Source organism: Podarcis pityusensis (genome assembly GCF_964106645.2).
Source record: "Podarcis pityusensis genome assembly, chromosome: 10".
Lineage (NCBI taxonomy): Eukaryota > Metazoa > Chordata > Lepidosauria > Squamata > Lacertidae > Podarcis > Podarcis pityusensis.
In genome coordinates, this window is record NC_138035.1 from 31,669,220 (window position 1) to 31,690,029 (window position 20,810).

At 40.8% G+C, this 20,810-nt stretch overlaps 1 protein-coding gene across 4 annotated transcripts in view; it reads right to left on the reverse strand.

Moving 5' to 3' along the window:
• The window catches only part of ENTHD1 (ENTH domain containing 1), a 44,615-nt gene that overhangs the window by 7,320 nt on the left and 16,485 nt on the right, over positions 1-20,810 (reverse strand). For all 4 annotated transcript variants that reach the window (XM_080971389.1, XM_080971386.1, XM_080971387.1 and 1 more), the window contains one exon: positions 8,590-8,716. In XM_080971389.1, coding sequence (XP_080827515.1) covers positions 8,590-8,716 — 127 coding nt within the window. The remainder of the gene's footprint in view (positions 1-8,589; positions 8,717-20,810) is intronic.

The following is a 20,810-nucleotide window of genomic DNA, read 5'->3' on the forward strand; positions in this document are numbered from 1 at the left end:
GAAACTGGATGATAAGCAAGACTTTAAGATAGTAAATGCTTTCAGACTTGGAAGAGGAGGGAGAAAGAACAGGGTGAGAGACTGTTTGATCACCCTTCGATCAAAAGAGGAGAGAGATAAAATATTGAGTCTGCACTACCAGAATACTTTAAAAATACATGAATCAAGAGTGGAGATATTTAAGGATATTCCGAAACATCTTTTGGACCTTAGGTCTAACTACGGAGATTTGGTGGCCCTGTTGAAAGGTAATAGAATCATCTTTAGGTGGGAATTCCCCCAAGGCCTTTCTTTTACCTTTAAAGGTAAAAAGTTTAAAATAAGATCAGTGGAGGATAAAGAAAAATTTCTGAGAGATCACGAAGAAGACCTGCAAAAAGGAGTGGAAGAAGAGCCAAGAGCCCTAAGACCAGGAACATTAGACAAAGTATCACCACCTTCGGGATTGGACAAGTTAGAGAAAGTGATACCACCGTCAGAACAAGAGGATTTATTGGGAGCGGTTGGAGGAAAAATAAATTAAATACACCATGTCTCTGCAACTATTAAGCTGGAATATTCACGGACTCAATTCCCCGGAGAAAAGGAAGAAAGTCTTATTTATTGAAAAAGGAACAACTGGACTTGATTTGCTTACAGGAAACACATGTGATAAGGCTACACAGGAAAACATTGATTAATAAGAGACTGGGCCAAGAGTTTATTTCATCGGACAAGGTTAAAAAGCGAGGAGTAGTTATTTATGCAAAAGAGAGCCTATCACCGAAATTTGTTTTTAAAGATGACCAAGGAAGATTTGTAGCAATTGAAATTCAAACACAAGGAGAAAAATTTCTGATAGTAGGAGTATATGCACCGAATGAGGGGAAATCTGAATTTTATAAGAAGTTGCATGAGATTTTGCTGGACTATATGGACTACAACATTATTTTGATGGGAGATATGAATGGAGTGGTATCCACAAACATGGATAAGTCGCAGAGACAGGTAGTTACTAAAGATGGTAGACTACCAAAAACTTTTTTTGAACTGACTGACAATATGGATTTGATTGACATTTGGAGAACTAGGAATCCCTTGGGTAGAGAGGGAACCTTCTTTTCTGAAGCCAAAAAGACGTGGACAAGAATTGATCAAAACTGGATAATTAGAGGACTGGCACCTAAGACTCAAAAAGTAGAGATCTGCCCTAAGACGTGCTCCGACCAAAATGCCGTAAAAATGGAGATGAAATTAACACCAACCGGTTCCTTCAGATGGAGGATAATGACACCTTGTTTAGAGATCAAGAGGTTATTAAGAAGGCCCAAAAAACTCTGAGAGACTATTTTGAGATAAATTTGAATACTACCGTGGAAAAAAGAGTAATCTGGGACACAAGTAAAGCAGTTATGAGGGGGTTTCTGATTCAACAGAATTCATTAAAGAAGAGAGCTCAAAATGAGAAAAAAGAAAAAAAATTGGAAAAAATAAAAGAGGGCGAGAAGAAACTGAGAGTGAAGCCAAATTCACAAGGGATTCTGAGAGAAATAAAGTTACATCAAGTGCAATATATGAAGATGATGAATCAGGAAATCGAATGGAAAATTAAACAAATGAGACAAAGGACTTTTGAATCGGCTAATAAATGTGGGAAACTGCTAGCTTGGCAGATGAAAAAAAGACAAAAGCTTAATACCATTGCTAATTTGGAAGTGGATGGAAAGAACATCCAGAATCCAGTGGAAATTAGAAAATGTTTCCAGAGGTATTTTAAACAGTTATATACACAAGGGCCTCAGAAAGAGTTTGATATAGACCAATTTTTGAAAACAAATGGATTACAAAAAATCTCTCAAGAAAATAAGATAATGCTGAACTATAAAATTACAGAACAGGAGGTAGAAGGTGCCATTCAGAACATGCAGTTGGGAAAATCTCCAGGGCCGGACGGTTTAACCTCAAAATACTATAGAACTTTGAAGGATTGGATAATTCAACCACTAAAGGAGGTTTGCAATGAAATTTGGGGGGGGGGGGAGCACCAGAGTCGTGGAAAGAAGCATATATCACACTTATACCGAAAACTGAGTCTGAAAAGACAGAACTTAAGAACTACCGACCCATATCCCTGTTAAATGTGGATTACAAAATATTTGCTGACATTTTGGCCAAAAGGCTAAAAAAAGTATTAGTGGAAGAGATACACAAGGACCAAGCTGGCTTTCTCCCAGGCAGACATTTGTCTGATAACACGAGGAATATAATTAACATTTTGGAAAAGTTGCAAGTGGACATTAACACCAAAGCAGTTTTAATTTTTGTAGATGCCGAGAAAGCCTTTGATAATATTTCTTGGAGCTTTATGAAGAAAAATCTTCAGGGGATGGGGGTCGGTCAAGGGTTTGAAAATGGTATAAGTGCAATTTATTCAGAACAAAAGGCTAAACTAATAGTTAACAATGTGGTGACAGAGGAATTCAAGATAGAGAAAGGGACACGACAAGGTTGCTCAATTTCCTCATTGCTTTTTATTTCGGTCCTGGAGGTCTTGTTAAATATGATTAGAAGGGACCATCTGATCAAGGGTATAAAGGTCGGAGCTAAACAATACAAATTGAAAGCTTTTGCAGATGATTTAGTACTGACTTTACAGGAGCCAGAATCTAGTACTAAAAGAGTATTAGAACTGATCCAAGAATTTGGTTATGTGGCAGGATTTAAGTTGAACAAGTTAAAAACTAAAGTCCTTGAGAAGAACTTAACACCGATTGAGAAAGAGAGGTTTCAGAATGAGACAGTTTTAACAGTGGTTAAGAAGGTGAAATACTTGGGGATTAATAAGACAGCTAAAAATGGGGACTTATTTAAAGACAATTATGAAAAATGTTGGTCGGAAGTGAAAAAGGATTTAGAAATATGGTCAAATTTGAAGCTTTCCTTGTTGGGTCGAATTGCTGCTATAAAGATGAATGTATTGCCAAGAATGCTGTTTTTGTTTCAATCACTACAAATTCTGGACAAAATGGATTGTTTCAAGAGGTGGCAGAGAGATATTTCTAGATTTGTCTGGCAGGGCAAGAAGCCCAGAATAAAACTTAAAATATTAACTGATGCAAAGGAACGAGGGGGATTTGCCCTGCCAGACTTTAAACTTTATTATGAATCAGCAGCATTCTGCTGGTTGAAAGATTGGCTGCTTCTTGAGAACACAGACATTTTGGATCTAGAAGGTTTCAATAATGTTTTTGGGTGGCATGCATACTTATGGTACGACAAGGTTAAAGCACATAAAGCATTTAAAAACCATATTGTCAGAAAAGCATTGTTTAATGTCTGGACAAGATATAAAGACTTACTTGAAAACAAAACCCCAAGGTGGTTGTCACCGATGGAGGCAAAGGCCCTGAAAAAGCTCAATATGGAGGCCAAGTGGCCGAAATATGGGGAAATCTTGGAGCAAGAAGGAGACAAATTGAAATTGCAGAGTTTTGAGAAACTAAAAGATAAAGTGCGAGACTGGCTTCATTATTATCAAATAAGAGAGGCTTATAATTTAGATAAAAAAATTGGCTTCCAGGTGGAAAAATCAAAGTTGGAAACAGAACTGTTAGATCCTAAAACAAAGATACTTTCAAGACTGTATAACTTGCTGTTAAAATGGAACACTCAGGACAAGACGGTTAAATCTGCTATGATTAAATGGGCACAGGACGTTGGACATAACATTATGTTTGCTGACTGGGAACAGTTGTGGACCACAGGTATAAAATTTACGGCATATAATGCTTTAAGAGAGAATATTATGAAAATGATATACAGGTGGCACATGACCCCAGTCAAGCTTGCAAAAATCTATCACTTGCCCGACAATAAATGTTGGAAATGTAAAGAAACTGAAGGTACATTCTTTCACCTTTGGTGGACGTGCCCAAGGATTAAGGCTTTCTGGGAGATGATTTATAATGAATTAAAAAAGGTATTTAAATACACTTTCTTGAAGAAACCAGAGGCCTTTCTCCTGGGCATAGTCGGCCAATTGGTGCCAAAGAAGGATAGAACTTTCTTTATGTATGCAACAACAGCAGCAAGAATACTTATTGCAAAGTATTGGAAGACACAAGATTTACCCACCCTGGAAGAGTGGCAGATGAAGGTAATGGACTATATGGAATTGGTGGAAATGACTGGCAGAATCCGAGACCAGGGAGAAGAGTCGGTGGAAGAAGATTGGAAGAAATTTAAAGACTATTTGCAGAAATACTGTAAAATTAATGAATGTTAAAATGATGTTGGAATGGAAATAAGTGGTTTTGGTAATAAGGTTAATAAGAATATGCAAATATAGATTGTTATATGGATGAAAATATATAGTTATAATAGGTTAAGATATAGAGTAAAGATAAATGAAAGAGGGTAAGGATTTGCTGAAAGGATTTTGTAAACGGGAATACAAAAAGGGGAGGTGTGAGGAGGTCAAGGAAATAAGTAAATGAGCCTAAAGATATTGAAAAATGGATTTTTTCTCTTTTAAATTTTTTTTTCTTCTCTCTTTTTCTTTTTTAGCCATTTGTTTTTTGTATTTTGTATTTTCCTTTTTATTTTTTAGGTCCTTGTTTTTCTGGTATTATTCTTGTTATCTCTTTTCTTTTTCTGTTTATGTGTAATCTTCGGTTTAATTTTCTTAATTTTTTAAACCTATGTTTATTGTAAAATCCTAATAAATATTTATAAAAAAAAAAAGAAATGTCCATCCCTATTTCAAATTTTTGAAAGAGGGATGGACATTTCCTTATTTGAAATAGGGAATTCAAATATGGAAATGTCCATCCCTCTTTCAAATATCAGCCATAAAACTATACTATGACTTGAATATGACCTGATGAAACCTTGTTATTTCAAGCCTGGTTTCATGTAGCTAATCTATGTTACTGCACTTAAATATCTGTAATTATGAGCTATAATAATATTGTATTCAAATTTGTCTTGCTCAAGCTGAATGCTGATTTAGTGACTATAATACAGCCCTTAATGGCTATGTGTCCTATTTAAATGCTAATCATCTAGAAGTAGTTTTCTTCCTAGGAATCTCCATACCAATTTTATTCAATTGCCTATTATACTGTACAAATTTCAGTAAGGCAAATGAATGATCAAGAGTGATAAGGAACTAGGCTATATGCAAGCACAGCAGGGAGGGGAGGACCAAGAGCTGGAAGTGCCTGACATTAAAGATCCATAAACCTGACCTCCCACCCAAACATCAAGTTCAGGAGAATGCTTCAAGCCAAGCGTTTCATCTGGGAGGCAAACAAGGGAGCCAGTAAAAGACTTGCGTCAAAAGGAAACCTGGTCATTCCCCACCAGATTCCTGACTCTGAGATAAGGAGGAAAATGCATGCACACTATTTGAATAGCAATGCCCATCAACTTTGGGGGGAGCCTGGCCCCCTCATATATTTTATGGGGCCCTAGGAGTTGGCTTCTATACCTTTCAGTGAAAGCCTCATATTCAGTCTTCACTGAGGCATTCTGCCTCAACATGACAAGCAGCGGGGAGTTTCTCAGTGTTCGGTACTGAAATCCGCACTCATCAGCTCCTCTGACTTTCCTGAAGACTCCCAGGTGAAAGTAAAGACACTATCCTAATTTCATGTGTGCAAAATGAAAAGCTAATTTTCTGAGTGGGGGAGAAAAGGAGAACGAGTCAAGAATTACTGTGTCTGTGTAACTTGCTGGAATTCTCTGCTGTCCTAATCCATCCCACTTTCCTGCACAGATTAGCTGTTGATTAGTTTATAGAATTATGCGCATCCCTATTTCCCTATGTGGCAAGTACTCTTTGGTGAGAGAACCCTAGCAAAGATTTAAAATCACAAAATATGCAGCAAAGTAAAATGTGGAAATATAGGTTTGACCTCATTCCCTTCTAAGTTGCTGCCAAGTTTTCCTCTTCCCTTAGCATAAAAAGAGAAACCACATGTTTTACTTACAAATTCTTCAGAGGTAAAATTCATGTGCTTTTCCATACAGCAGTAAGAAAACACAGACAATAAAACTTATATTCCAAAGTAGGAAATGTTTCTAAATTATTTGTATAGAAACACAAAATTGGGCTTGTGTGAACCATGCAGTCTGAGTCTTTTATTTCTAAAAATAAAACAAATTACTCAACCTTAACTCCCCAGATGTTGTTAGACTACAATTCCCATCCACCTCACCCTATTTGTACTCTTACAATAAATATGCAACTTCTCAGAAATTACTAGTGGCAAGGACTTCAGACTGACATGAGAACAAAATATTGTTCATTTCATGGTTTAAAAAAATCAACAGGTGGATTGTGGTTTGTGCTTACTACAGTCTGCACTTACTCTACTCTTTATCCCTCTGTTCTACTATCTTTGTCAGTCTACTTAACCTTTCAAAAAGATACCGGTATTCCTGCTGACAAAATCAAGGATGTTTTCACAGTTTGAAACATAATGAATCTGAAAGTCTCTAGAGAGAAAGCTGATGACCCTCTTTGGAAAAATCAAATGTCATAAACTATTAGTATTATCTGACTTGTGCACATTATTTGTGGAAAGAAGCCATGTAAGGAATGAAAAGCCAGGGAAGTACTTTAGATTAAATCCAAGGCATTTTAATAACATAAAACTGTACCACTAGCATTAAGAGAAGGCAAGAGTACGTTCTCAGCAAAACAAATTAATTGAGATTTGACAGATTTGGATGTAACCCATGTTCAATTTGTTATCATTAGGGGTTATGCTGAAATTTGTCTTTAGGAAGTCTATTCTTCAAAGTGAATCCCAACCCCTAAGTTAGCTTTGATGAAAATGGAATACAGTGGTACCTTTGGTTGTAAACCAAAACAGGTTGTAACCCAAGGCGCACTTTCGCCAATGGGGCCTCAAAAAAAAAGGGGGGGGTGTAATAAAAAAAAATGGGTTGTGATCCCAAAAAATGGGACACGCACTTCCAGGTTTGACGTGGTTGTAATCCAAAACGGTAGTAATCCAAAACGGTAGCAAACCAAGGTACCACTGTATTTCACTATTATTATTATTATTTTAATAATTAATTCTTAAATTGAAATTAACTTAATTTTGAGTGGCTCTGTTTTTCCAAATATCCCAACTTTATTTCAGTCTACAACATGGCAAGGGATTATTATTTTCTGGCAAAATACAGAAAAAGAAGCACTTAAGACACTTCAGTGTTACTGTAGGATACTTTCACACTGTGTGTGTGTGTGTGTGTGTGTGTGCGCGCGCATTCTCCCACCTACATAGTTTTAAAAGCAGAAATAGGTATGTTATGGAACACAATAATGAAAATCATTTCAGCTTCTAATCTGTGAGATCTTCCACAGCACAGTCGCACCCCACCAAGGAGACAAGGCCCAGCATGAAAATAGAATCCTGGTTTCTTGAGTCCACCAGCTCCCACTGCTTACTTTTCTATCAATAATATCTACCACCTGAGACCCTTTCTGTGTTCTTGTATGACATTGTTTGTCTCTATGGCAACGGTTTGTGAGGTTATAGAGAATGCACTAAACTGTGTTAGCCACAACATGTCATGGCAGTAAATTCTATTGTTAATTTATGTTCTGTAAAATACTTTAGTTTGCCAGTCATGAACCAGCCGCCAACCCATGTACTTAGTTCATCTGACGTTCTAGTACTGGGCCTTGAGGCAAAGGGATGTGACAGCCTCAGGCAGCAGAATCCACAGGGGCAGCAGAACTCAGCTCCCAAGAATGCAGTTGCTGCTGCCATCATTGTGGCAATGTGCTCCTTGAAGCCATGGGTGTAGCCAGGGTTTTTGTTAGTGGGGTCAAGACTTTGGGGGGGGGGGCTTTTGTTGGGGTGGCAGAACTGACATGATTGGTTAGTTAAGTATTTCTATTGTTTTACGTGATCGGGGGGTGCAGCTGCCCCCCCGGCCACGCCCATGCTTGGAGCCCAAATCTGCCACCAGCTTGGTAGCCCCCCACATGCCACCTCTACAGTGGCCTTTTGGTGAATAGGAGGTGCTGCTGGTCTTCTACCCCAGAGAGGAAATAGTGAGGGCCGCCCTCTGGGATCTCCTGGGCTCTGCATCCACCTAGCATGAATCAGATTAGGTGCCTACCCCCCTGCCCCACACACACCAGCCTTTGATTCCCACTTCAACCATTGGGTAAGGTTGATTTGATTCCCCCCTTTGTTCTCAATGTAGATCTTCTCTCACTCCTCCTTCGCTGGTGGGAGTGGGTGAAGACACCATTTTGTGGTTTGTCTCAGGTGCCAGAATGTATTGGGCCAGCCCTGGAAAGAAGTCTACAATGGTTTAAGAATTTTTGTGACTAGAATTGAGATTATTTTAAAAATAACACATTGTAAACTGGTCACATCTCTTTCTTTAGAAGAAGCAACTGTAGGGCCCCCCAATCTGGATTGGAGGGTTTTGGTTTTTTTAATCCCTTTCCATTCCTACACCATCTTCCTGATGAAAGCTGCCTTTCCTCCCAGCTGCTACTTCCTTCTGAAGGTGCAATTGAATGCAAATTCTGCCTTTGCTTTTAACCTACTTGCCTTCTACTTGTTGTTTTCTACTTACTCGCATTCCAGGAGTTCCCGGCCGTTATCTTTGTATCTGTTGCCAATTCCTCTACAGGGACCTTAGTTGGAAATGTTGGTTGCACATCAGTAGTTGAGGGCTCGTCGTCACTAAAGATTATCAAGTCCTGACACACAAGAAAAACATGAAGCAATCAAGCAGAAACAGTTAATTATAAGCTACATTAAGAAAAATATTATGTGGCATTTAACATCGCAGGCAGCCAATGACAGGCGATCGATCCACCATCGTCCCTCTACTGGCATAGGAAGAGGAGTGCGGGGGGAGCGCACCGCCCTGTTCCAGCAGCGCGATCCTGGTGGGGTGCCATTGCGGCTGCCCCACTGCCCACGCTGGGCGCCATGCCCCTGCAGGCGCCAGCCCCGCCCCGCCTGCTCTCTGCCCCCCCCCCGGTGCCAGAGCATGAAGCTCCGCCACTGCGTCCCTCCCCCAGCTTCGAAGAGATTTTCTGATCACCCAGGCCTTTTACCTAACTCGTGTGGTCTAGGCTTCTCAGTTTTTAAACCAGTGGTTTAACTTGGGGGGGTTCAGCGAGTTTTTGTATTTATATAGGATTTGATTTTTATGGTTTTATATATTATTGACATTTATGTTTTTGTTGTAATTTTCTCTCCTCTGAAATAAAAACATTTATAATTATATATCACCTACTGAAAAACAGATTACATTTTTAAAAAAAATAAATAGAATTATTTTAAATAAAAATAACCATTATGGAATTAGGTACACTTTAATTGAGACAATCATGCCAAACCGTGATCATTTGAATAGTTTCCAATTATCTGTAACCTCCTTTATGTATTCTTTATAACCAGTTCACAATTATTCACAAACAATAACTTCAGGTCCTCTGATAAATATATTATGAGACACTTAACTGCTTTTCAGAACATTTTAACCTATGTTTAGCTTAAAAAAAAAAAATCCAGCTTGGCTATTCCACCAAAGTGCAGACCAATTAATTCTAATTTGTTTCTATTAATTTTATATCCAGATACTGCACCAATTTGCTGAATAACCTCAGACAGTTCCCCCAACGATTTCACAGGGTTTTGACAGCTAATCATTATACCATCTGCATCTAGTTTGATCTTAATTTTGCTGCCTCCAATTCTCTCAGCAGTTTGGCTGCTGGAAGTAAATGTGAGGAGACTATACATCCCAAGGCTGTCAATAATTTAATTTATTTACATTACTTGAAGGTATCCGTGACCAATTATATTATGGCCATAGGCGCTAGTGGAGGAACGGGAGTGCGGAGGGAGCGGACCGCCCCCGGCACCACTATTCCGGTAGGGTGCCATTGCAACGCCCCCTCCCCAGACACACGCCACGCACCCCCGCATGCACCGGGCACCACGCCCCCACAAGTGGCGCATCACACCCCCAGAACGCGTGCCATGCCCCTGCGGGCTGGCGTACCAAACCCTCGCGGGTGGCATACCACGCCCCCGGGTGGCGCGTCACACTCCCGGGGGGGTGCCATCCATGCCCCCTCCTGCTCTCCACCCCCGGAAGCAGAGCATGCAGCTTCGCCACTGGCCATAGGCTCATCCATACCAGCTTTGGTTGGTAAGACAGATATGGCCATTCCTGGATCAGGACAGCTCGAATACAGCTGTCTATGCATTGGTAATCACGTGGTTGAATTAAAATTCTGGCTTTAAAAGTCATCAATCTTAATCATAAACCGTGTCGTATTACAATATTTGCTGGGTTTCTGATGAGGTCTCTCACACACAAGTGCTAAAATTTAGAGATGATTTATTTTTTTATTATTTATTTTATTTATCTTTTTATTTTTATTTGGGGCTGGCCTTATCTGAGATACTTTTTAATATTGGTAGGAAAGCTTTAAAACCATGGAAGGTTAATGAACATAGTGCTGGAAGCAAACTCAACCTTTTCTACAAGAGAAAAACAACTAAGCAGGTGTCAAGTGAAGTGCTAAAACTGGTACAGAAAACACTGTAACCACAGGTGTAGCTAACTGTATTCAGCACTGTGTAAACCACAGCTTTTAAAGCAATCCTAAGCATTGCTTGTTTTTGTTTTTGCTTGCAGTTAAATCAACCTGTTGCCAGTGGTGTGTTTTTTAAAGGTATTTAATTCAAGTATTTTCACTTAAATTGAAGCTTGCATTTTAAAAGTAGTCCTGCTACTTTTGTTGTGTAAAATAATGCACAGGAGATTGGCATCACTTTTGATGCAGGTATAATTTTGATTTGACATACTGATGTCGCTATTGAGTCAAAATGAAATACAAGTATATTATCTTCCATGGCGTGTTTGAAGATGATTAATTTGGACACAAGGAAGTAGGACAGCATTTCACAAGAGAAAGTGAATGGAAGTTAAAAGCTGAAAGCCATAGAACCCAAAAACATGTGTGTTAACTAACTCCTCTTAGAGGAACATTTCAAAGCTGACATATTTTATTATACCATCGTACAGCATACACATAAGTCCCCTTCACATATGTATTAAGTTCCAACCTTTACCAAAAGGTACACCCATTATTTTATATCAGACTGTGCAACTCTGCTATGATTGTGACAGAACATGTTTCGTTATTTTTTCAAATTACTTTTATTACTTTTCCAAATTATTACAAATCAAGCCAAATTAAATTAATTCAATACAATTTCTTAAAATCAGGTTTCCCGCTCCTGTTCTGAACATATGATCATCATCATTGCCTCACATTGCCGCAGTTGACATCCTTCACTTGCCGTCAAACATTCTTCCAGCACCTCCGTTACATCTTATAAATGAGTACAGTGGTACCTCGGGTTAAGTACTTAATTCGTTCCGAAGGTCCATACTTAACCTGAAACTGTTCTTAACCTGAAGCACCACTTTAGCTAATGGGGCCTCCTGCTGCTGCTGCGCCGCCGGAGCACAATTTCTGTTCTCATCCAGAAGCAAAGCTCTTAACCTGAGGTACTATTTCTGGGTTAGTGGAGTCTGTAACCTGAAGCGTATGTAACCCGAGGTACCACTGTAATCCGTTTCACGTGTGTAGTCCTTCATATAGACCTGGTGTGCTGGGAGGGTTAATTATTATCATCCATTGTTCAGTTCTTTGCAGTGTTCATCTGGATGGTAAAAGGTCACATTCCATTCCTTCCGCTGTTTACCGACTAGTGCACAAGCTGTGGCCATAAATAACTCGCTGGGTGCATACCTAGTCTCCCGTCACTAAAATTCCGCTCTGTAATCCTTCCTTGGCACACAGTTGAAAACAAGATATTTTCTCAATTTCAACCTCTTTGCCAGATCTGTTCAGCAGCCTTTCATTCTTTTATCACTGCACCAACAGCACTCCTAGTCCAGTCCAGGAATAATTTTAAATAAAGTCCATTCAACCTCGGTTGAGGTGGGAGGGCATAGTAAAACCTTGATAAATTCCTTGTTGAGCATAAACCAAAAGCCTCCCCCCTCTTTTCCAAGGTAACAAACAGAATAACATAACAGTAGCTACACACATCTCTTTCATTTTGCAGGGGTGGACAAGAAGAAAGGAGACCATTTGAAAACTATATGAAAGCACAAAGCACCTTGTCCTCCCCCTTCCTTTCCCGGCTGTGTAAGGATTCTCAAGCTTCAAAAAACCCATTCAAGTACCTTCAAAGAGCCAAGCCCAGTACTTTCGGCAGCTGGCTGATTGCAGCCCTTTAGCATATGTTGGTCCGCGGCGCCTCTTAATTAATACCAATTGTCCAAATTATGGAGGAACCAAGCGCAAATCATGCCAGAGACGGAGACTCATCCATGGCAGGGACACATTCCCAGGTCGCACCAGCTCTGCCTTTCAAGTTGGCAGACACAGGCTTGAGCGGCATAGTGGGATGCAGTGAGCTCCCCAGACCCCACTGGGGAACATTGCCAGGATTTTTGCCTCATGAATCCTGGCTTTCCCCTGCCTGAACCTCCTCGCTGCCCACAGAGGGCAGTGAGGAGTGACCACCATTGACTCATGACGAAGCCGGACACCAGAACCAGCCTAAGAAAAATTAATTAGCCAATGTGATGATGACTAGCTTTAACAAACATGGAAGGTAAATTATATTATGGTGTCATCAATAAGGAAACTAACCATTTCCAAATGAGCTGATAAATTAAGTTTCCTTTGAACAGCAATTGATTTGGGGCCTCACTTGCCAAGAAGTCTTGCTTGCATAATTATATAGTTCTAAGTTACACTTGTACTGCCTGTTCTGGAATTCTATTCCATGGAGCCTTGCTTAGATTCATGCAGCATTAAATTTTAATGCAACCATAACTTCAATAGCTTCTTTTTATCAAATGTGAATACTGCTGCAGAGTAGGTATAATATTGACAGGAAATACAGTATAATGAGCAATAAAAAGGAGACTAAAGTTTATAAAATGTATCTTACAGTGATATCAGCTTTCTTTTAAACAGTCCTGTGGAAGCCTTGTGAAATGACTAGGGAACAGTAGTGTTCTAATAGAGAGTAGTGCTGAGTTGTTATTGTGCAAGATGTGTTCCTTTCTGTTTTATACCACTACATTAGTCTCCTGCTTTGACTTTCTTATCTTTTAGAATTTTTCTCCTCTTCTTCTAGCATGAAGAAAATATAGATAGATACAGAGATTTGGAACAATTATATATCTTCCTTGTTGTATGTTTGTGAACTCCAAGCTTATAAGTCACTCTTTACTTCTGTGAATCCAGTCTATCAGCCTCTACAACAAATTCTTCTGTCCCCATTCAAAATGATGGGAAACCAGGGTTTCCTGATACATAAATGAGCCCTGGTGAGCCTCAAACGAAAGGAAAGGAAAGGAAGCGAAAGGAAAGTCCAATGCTGTAAAGAAAAATATTGCATAGGAACCTGGAATATAAGAACCATGAACCTGGGTAAGTTGGATGTGGTCAAAAATGAGATGGCAAGAATAAATATTGACATCCTGGGCATCAGTGAACTAAAATGGACGGGAATGGGCGAATTCAGTTCGGATGACTATCATATCTACTACTGTGGGCAAGAAACCCGTAAAAGAAATGGAGTGGCCCTCATAGTCAACAAAAGAGTGGCGAAAGTTGTACTGGGATGCAATCTCAAAAATGATAGAATGATCTCGATACGAATCCAAGGCAGACCTTTTAACATCACAGTAATCCAAGTTTATGCACCAACTACTGGTGCTGAAGAAAGTGAAATTGACCAATTCTATGAAGACTTACAAGACCTTATAAAAGTGACACCAAAGAAGGATGTTCTTCTCATTATAGGGGATTGGAATGCTAAAGTAGGGAATCAAGAGATAAAAGGAACAACTGGCAAGTTTGGCCTTGGAGATCAAAACGAAGCAGGGCAAAGGCTAATAGAGTTCTGTCAAGAGAACAAGCTGGTCATCACAAACACGCTTTTCCAACAACACAAGAGACGACTCTACACATGGACATCACCAGATGGGCAACATCAAAATCAGATTGATTATATTCTCTGCAGCCAAAGATGGAGAAGCTCTATACAGTCAACAAAAACAAGACCGGGAGCTGACTGTGGCTCAGATCATCAGCTTCTTATAGCAAAATTCAAGCTTAAACTGAAGAAAGTAGGAAAAACCACTGGGCCGGTAAGATACAATCTAAACCAAATCCCTTATGAATACACAGTGGAAGTGAGGGACAGGTTTAAGCATTTAGATTTGCTGGACAGAGTGCCTGAAGAACTATGGGTGGAGGCTCACAACATTATACAGGAGGCAGCAACTAAAACCATCCCAATGAAAAAGAAATGCAAGAAAGCAAAGTGGCTGTCCAACGAGGCCTTACAAATAGCGGGGGAGAGAAGGCAAGCAAAATGCGAGGGAGATAGTGAAAGATACAGGAAATTGAATGCAGATTTCCAAAGAATAGCAAGGAGAGACAAGAAGGCCTTCTTAAACGAGCAATGCAAAGAAATAGAGGAAAACAACAGAATGGGAAGAACCAGAGATCTGTTCAAGAAAATCGGAAATATGAAAGGAACATTTCATACAAAGATTACCATAATAAAGGACAAAAGTGGTAAGAACCTAACAGAAGCAGAAGACATCAAGAAGAGGTGGCAAGAATACACAGATGAATTATACCAGAAAGATATGGATGTCTCGTACACCCCAGGTAGTGTGGTTGCTGACCTTGAGCCAGACATCCTGGAGAGTGAAGTCAAATGGGCCTTAGAAAGCACTGCAAATAACAAGGCCAGTGGAAGTGATGGTATTCCAGCTAAACTATTTAAAATTTTAAAAGATGATGCTGTTAAGGTGCTACACTCAATATGCCAGCAAGTTTGGAAAACTCAGCAGTGGCCAGAGGATTGGAGAAGATCAGTCTACATCCCAATCCCAAAGAAAGGCAGTGCCAAAGAATGTTCCAATTACCGCACAATTGCACTCATTTCACATGCTAGCAAGGTTATGCTTAAAATTCTACAAGGAAGGCTCAAGCAGTATGTGGACCGAGAACTCCCAGAAGTGCAAGCTGGATTTAGAAGAGGCAGAGGAACCAGAGACCAAATTGCAAACATGCGCTGGATTATGGAGAAAGCTAGACAGTTCCAGAAAGACATCTACTTCTGCTTCATTGACTATGCAAAAGCCTTTGACAGTGTCGACCACAGCAAACTATGGCAAGTTCTTAAAGAAATGGGAGTGCCTGATCACCTCATCTGTCTCCTGAGAAATCTCTATGTGGGACAAGAAGCTACAGTTAGAACTGGATATGGAACAACTGATTGGTTCAAAATTGGGAAAGGAGTACGACAAGGCTGTATATTGTCTCCCTGCTTATTTAACTTATATGCAGAATTCATCATGCGAAAGGCTGGGCTGGATGAATCCGAAGCCGGAATTAAGATTGCCGGAAGAAATATCAACAACCTCAGATATGCAGATGACACAACCTTGATGGCAGAAAGTGAGGAGGAATTAAAGAACCTTTTATTGAGGGTGAAAGAGGAGAGTGCAAAATATGGTCTGAAGCTCAACATCAAAAAACCGAAGATCATGGCCACTGGTCCTATCACCTCCTGGCAAATAGAAGGGGAAGAAATGGAGGCAGTAAGAGATTTTACTTTCTTGGGCTCCATGATCACTGCAGATGGTGGCAGCAGTCACGAAATTAAAAGACGCCTGCTTCTTGGGAGAAAAGCAATGACAAACCTAGACAGCATCTTAAAAAGTAGAGACATCACCTTGCCAACAAAGGTCCGTATAGTAAAAGCTATGGTTTTCCCAGTAGTGATGTATGGAAGTGAGAGCTGGACCATAAAGAAGGCTGATCGCTGAAGAATTGATGCTTTTGAATTATGGTGCTGGAGGAGACTCTTGAGAGTCCCATGGACTGCAAGAAGATCAAACGTATCCATTCTTAAGGAAATCAGCCCTGAGTGCTCACTGGAAGGACAGATCGTGAAGCTGAAGCTCCAATACTTTGGCCACCTCATGAGAAGAGAAGACTCCCTGGAAAAGACCCTGATGTTGGGAAAGATGGAGGGCACAAGGAGAAGGGGACAACAGAGGATGAGATGGTTGGATGGTGTTCTTGAAGCTACCAGCATGAGTTTGATCAAACTGCGGGAGGCAGTGGAGAACAGAAGTGCCTGGCGTGCTCTGGTCCATGGGGTCACGAAGAGTCGGACACGACTAAACGACTAAACAACAACAACAAGAGCCTCAAACTCTTACGCTCCCCCCTCTCCACTCCGCTTCTCTTTTCAGTTACCAGAGGGGAGAGGATTGGAAACATCTTCTTCCACTTTTGAACTAACAGTTTTCCACACTGCCTGAACTTGGAGAAGCATGGTTTGCTTAGGTCACAGAGCCTTTTTGGCCTGTGAGTGCATTTGAAAAGCAGAAAAACTCTTTGGGGCAGCATATGCACAATGCAACCATGCACACATATGGGTATGATCTCAGAAACATCGCAACCACATGCACACACACCCAAACCTAATTATTTTGGGATGGGAGGGAATCTTCCTGAAGACTGAGTGCAGCTGGGGAGGCAACAGTTAACCTTCCTTTCCCATCTGCAGTCTCCAGGAAGCCGCCTCCCTCCCCTGCTTAAAAAAAAAAAAGGCTTGAAATAAGACATCTAAGGAAGCCCAACTGCAGCATATTTGGGAGGGAGGCCACAGCTGGGGAAGAAAGGGTTAATCCTCCCTCAAAATCACTCCCTCCCCCCTCTCAAAAAAATGGGCTGGAAAGAAACCTATTACAGCCAATGGAGGGATTCTTGGAAGCCTAATTGTGTCACAGGAGGGAATCACAGTGGAGTAAAGGGAGGTTGATTCTTTCCTCCCAGTTTGTAAACCCACTCCATAATCCTATACCCAAGTCAAGCTTGAAAACAGCTTTCTGCTGGCTACAATAGAAGGCTTATTTCAAGCTTAATTTGAAGGGAGGAGGAATATGAGGAGACTGGACCCTGTGCAGAGCCGACCCACCAATAAGGTGGGGTGACGCACCCGCCCTCAGGTGGTGGAAGCCCCACCACTTTTGCTGCCTTGTGGAACACTCCTTCCCTCGCCAAGTTTGGAGAAAGGGGGGCGGGGGACACGTTCCCCTTTTGCCTTAGGTGGCAACACGGGATGAGCCAACCCTGGCCCTGCAAGTGCTCATGAAGCCTTCTGAAAGTGCATGTATGCCCACGGGTGCCACGCTGCCAATCCATGGTTTAAACTATGGTTAGTGAGAGCAAGTCAGAATCAAACGATGGTAACAAAGCCTGCATTGTTGTGAAACCACCTTTTGAACAAACCAACCAGAGTTCCCCCAAGTTCAGAAATCACAGGGAACTATGGTTTGTTTAAATTTGGAAAGGAAAGCCTTGGTTTGCCTCCATGCAAGCACAAAAGAGAAGGAGAGAGAAGGGAGCCCATATGAGCCCAAGGCTTGCTGGGGCTCAGTCACAGGGTGTAAAACTAAGATTTCCCATTACATTTGAACAGTACCTTTAAAATGCAAGTAGTCCTAGATTAGTAGTGATTGGAAAGAAAGGTTAAGAAACGAATCAGAGTTAACTCTAGCAATAACACATTTTACACTTGAACAAAATACAATAAAAGTTGAGAATAATAAGTATAGTTACTTTCTCATTAGGTTAGAAGTAGTAGGAATATATTTACAAGGGGAAATTCATTTTTTGACAGAATATTAAAGTTTTCAGGTATTAGTATGGAGATTGGAAGATCAACACTGTGAAATTTGACTAGAGGGCTAGAGTTTTTGGAGGACCAACTTATTAGATTTAAGGGAAAACAAGGATTAACAGTGATAGATTCACTAGACTCAGAGAAGTATGTTTGGTATTTCACAGCAGATGGAATAAGAAAAGCAATTTTCTTCCCACCAGCATGACTTTGTTATTTATGCATCATGATGCCAGAAATTATTCCTAAAACCTATTACTGAATAATTCCTCAATAAAATATACTTTTGCATATAGGTAAGAAATTAAGGCTGCAGTGCTACATCCACTTACCTGAGAGCAGGCCCAACTGAGCTCAATGGGACTTAGTTTTGAGTAGACATGTGCAGGATTGCACTGCCAATGACCTTTAATAGAAGGATAAATTCCTTCACAATATATGATTTCCTAATTTTCTCACTGAAGCTTCTATTAGGGTTTGAACTGTTCCCACAAAACAAAGGGAATCAATTACAGCCATGCGGGGAGGAATCAAAGACAGAAAAGGTAGCTAGCTACTCAACTGGATTTGGTTACCAACATGTTTTGAGGAGGCTCTTTATCAAGGGGAAATTTTTTACACTCAATGAAAACTATTCGTGACCATGTTTAAGCTGCAACACACCAAGGCAGACATCTATGAAGCAAGTGCGTGCAGTTAGGCAGATAGAGATCTGTTCCAGTTCTCCTTTTTTAAATCCAAATTAGGTCTTTGTTTGTTCTCTCTGCAGCCAGGGATGATGACTGAAGCTGGATAAGACTGATGTAAGAATGTTCAGTACATTTTCCAGTGCTTGTTTCTACTAATGTAGTTAAGATTAACCAAAATTTTGGATGCAACATTAGATTGTGGTTAATTGAAATTGGGAACCACACAAGAGGAGGAGGACAGCTAAAGCAGTGCAGTAGTCCAAGGCTTGTGCATGTAGCAGTAACCCATTTTTTCATAACGTCCAGACCAGACCACTGTGTTAATTCCTTATTTTTAAAACAGGAAATAAATGCATTTTCTCAAGCATCATGACACAGTACAATATCTGGGTCAATATTGACATAAATGGTGATTGAAGTGATCCTTAATTAGTCAGCAGCAGTGACTTGAAACTGTGAGGCACTTCATACAAGTAAGAAGTATGATTAATTATGAACATTGAAAAGGGAGGAAAGAGCATACTGCTCAGAAATGAAATCTCTATTATGTGCATGGAAAACAAAACGAATTCAATTTGTTTATCTCTAGTTTTTCAAATTATAATATTGGCAGGCTTTGCCTATGCCAATTTTTGCAACATGGAGATGATATCTTTTCAACTCCCCAGTGGGGTTTTGCTGAAGATTTCACAGCAGACCATAGTGGCATTAAGTCGTATCTTATGGAGCTCCTTCTGAACAGATTGTGGCAAGTACTACTGATATTAATAAGGAAAAGCTGCACAGCGGAAAGAGGGAAAGCTAGTATAATAGGATGCCTTTCAAAGGAACCTATTGTCACATATCCAAGTCTCTTTCCAAAGCAGTCGCCATTTACAATAAAAAGTGTAAGATGAGAAAGTATTAGACAGCAGCCATGTGTACTAATGCTTTAATGGGATTGTTTTATTATGGATGTTTTATATTTTTATATTTGGGTAACCTTTTTATACTTTGCAAACCACTTAAAAGCCTATTTTGACATTGGGGTGTTGGCATCTGTCTGTCTCAAGAGACAATGGAGTGCACCTCTGGGGGTGAAATCAAACCGCTGTGTTAGCAGCACAGAACTGACCTCCCTGGAGCGATGTGTACCAGGTGCCATTCAAGTGTCGTAGGGACTCCACTCCAAATTTGTGTAGGGTTTACTCCTTAGCCTTTTATTCTCCTGAAGATGTCCCACAAGGCAGCGGAGGTTTAGGATCAGAGTTTTCCTGATCTTAGATGGGCTACCTTCACAGGTTGAGGAGCTCCATCTGCCCCTCACTTCCCTCTAAAGCACGTGCAGGACCTGCCTTATTATCCATTTCGTCTGCTCAGTCCACCAGAGCCTGCCTTTGCATGCAGGGCAAGTACCTAACCCACCATGGGCCTGAGACCCATGGGCTACCTTTACTTGGTTTAGCCAGCCAGCTGAAGCCATTTTCTAGGGTTTGGCTGCTGTTATATAGTGACAGCTGTCAGGAAAAAGCACCAAGGCAAAAGCCAGCTCCAGATGGCTGGAATGCAAAACAGGATGTTATGGTTTGCAGATGTACTGTTGGAGAAAAGGTGGAGCCTATTCTCTGTACTGAGCACCGGATGTTAGCTCAGTGTGTCATATGACCTGTGCTGGAAGTACAGGGGAGGAGTTGAGACTCTTCTGATGGAGTCTGAAGGGAACAGTCACATTTCTATGTACTGTTGAGTGACAGGAATAAAACATGTAGAAAGGACTCCTGTCTGTCTCATTTCCCCTCCCTGGGGAGAATGCAGGGAGGGAGAGAAGCAGAGAGAAGCAGAGGGTGTGTTCTTCTCACCACTAATGAGAAGAATCGCCGGGTTTGTTTACCTAGCCTGCCGGGGTCGCAGACGGACGGTAAACACACAGTATCTCGCTCAATTGCCTCGGGGGAGGCCAGGTACCTCTGCCTGTGAGCTGAAGAAGATAATGACATATGGCAGCCTTCAGATGGTTCCGATTCATCGGACATCTGCATGAGAGGCTGGTGGATTGTCCTCCTCTGCTCCAAGGGAGAAGGCAAGCGTCTGAAGGAAGCCAGAGGCTCAACAGACAGCTGGTGGAAAGAAGAGGTGTTTCCCAAGCAACGGAGTTCAAGGTATGCTGCATTTCGGGCTAAAAGTGTGAACGCAGTTAGATTAATTCACTGGTTCACGGGGAGCTGCGTCTTGGAAAAATACAGCTCCGGGAGAAGAGGCCTGCATTCCACAAATTCTTGTGGTTAAGATAAGAAGTCCTATTGAAATGCATTGTTGCTAAGTAACGGTCCTGGAAAGTTACTGGCAAAGGGGCTGGACTGTG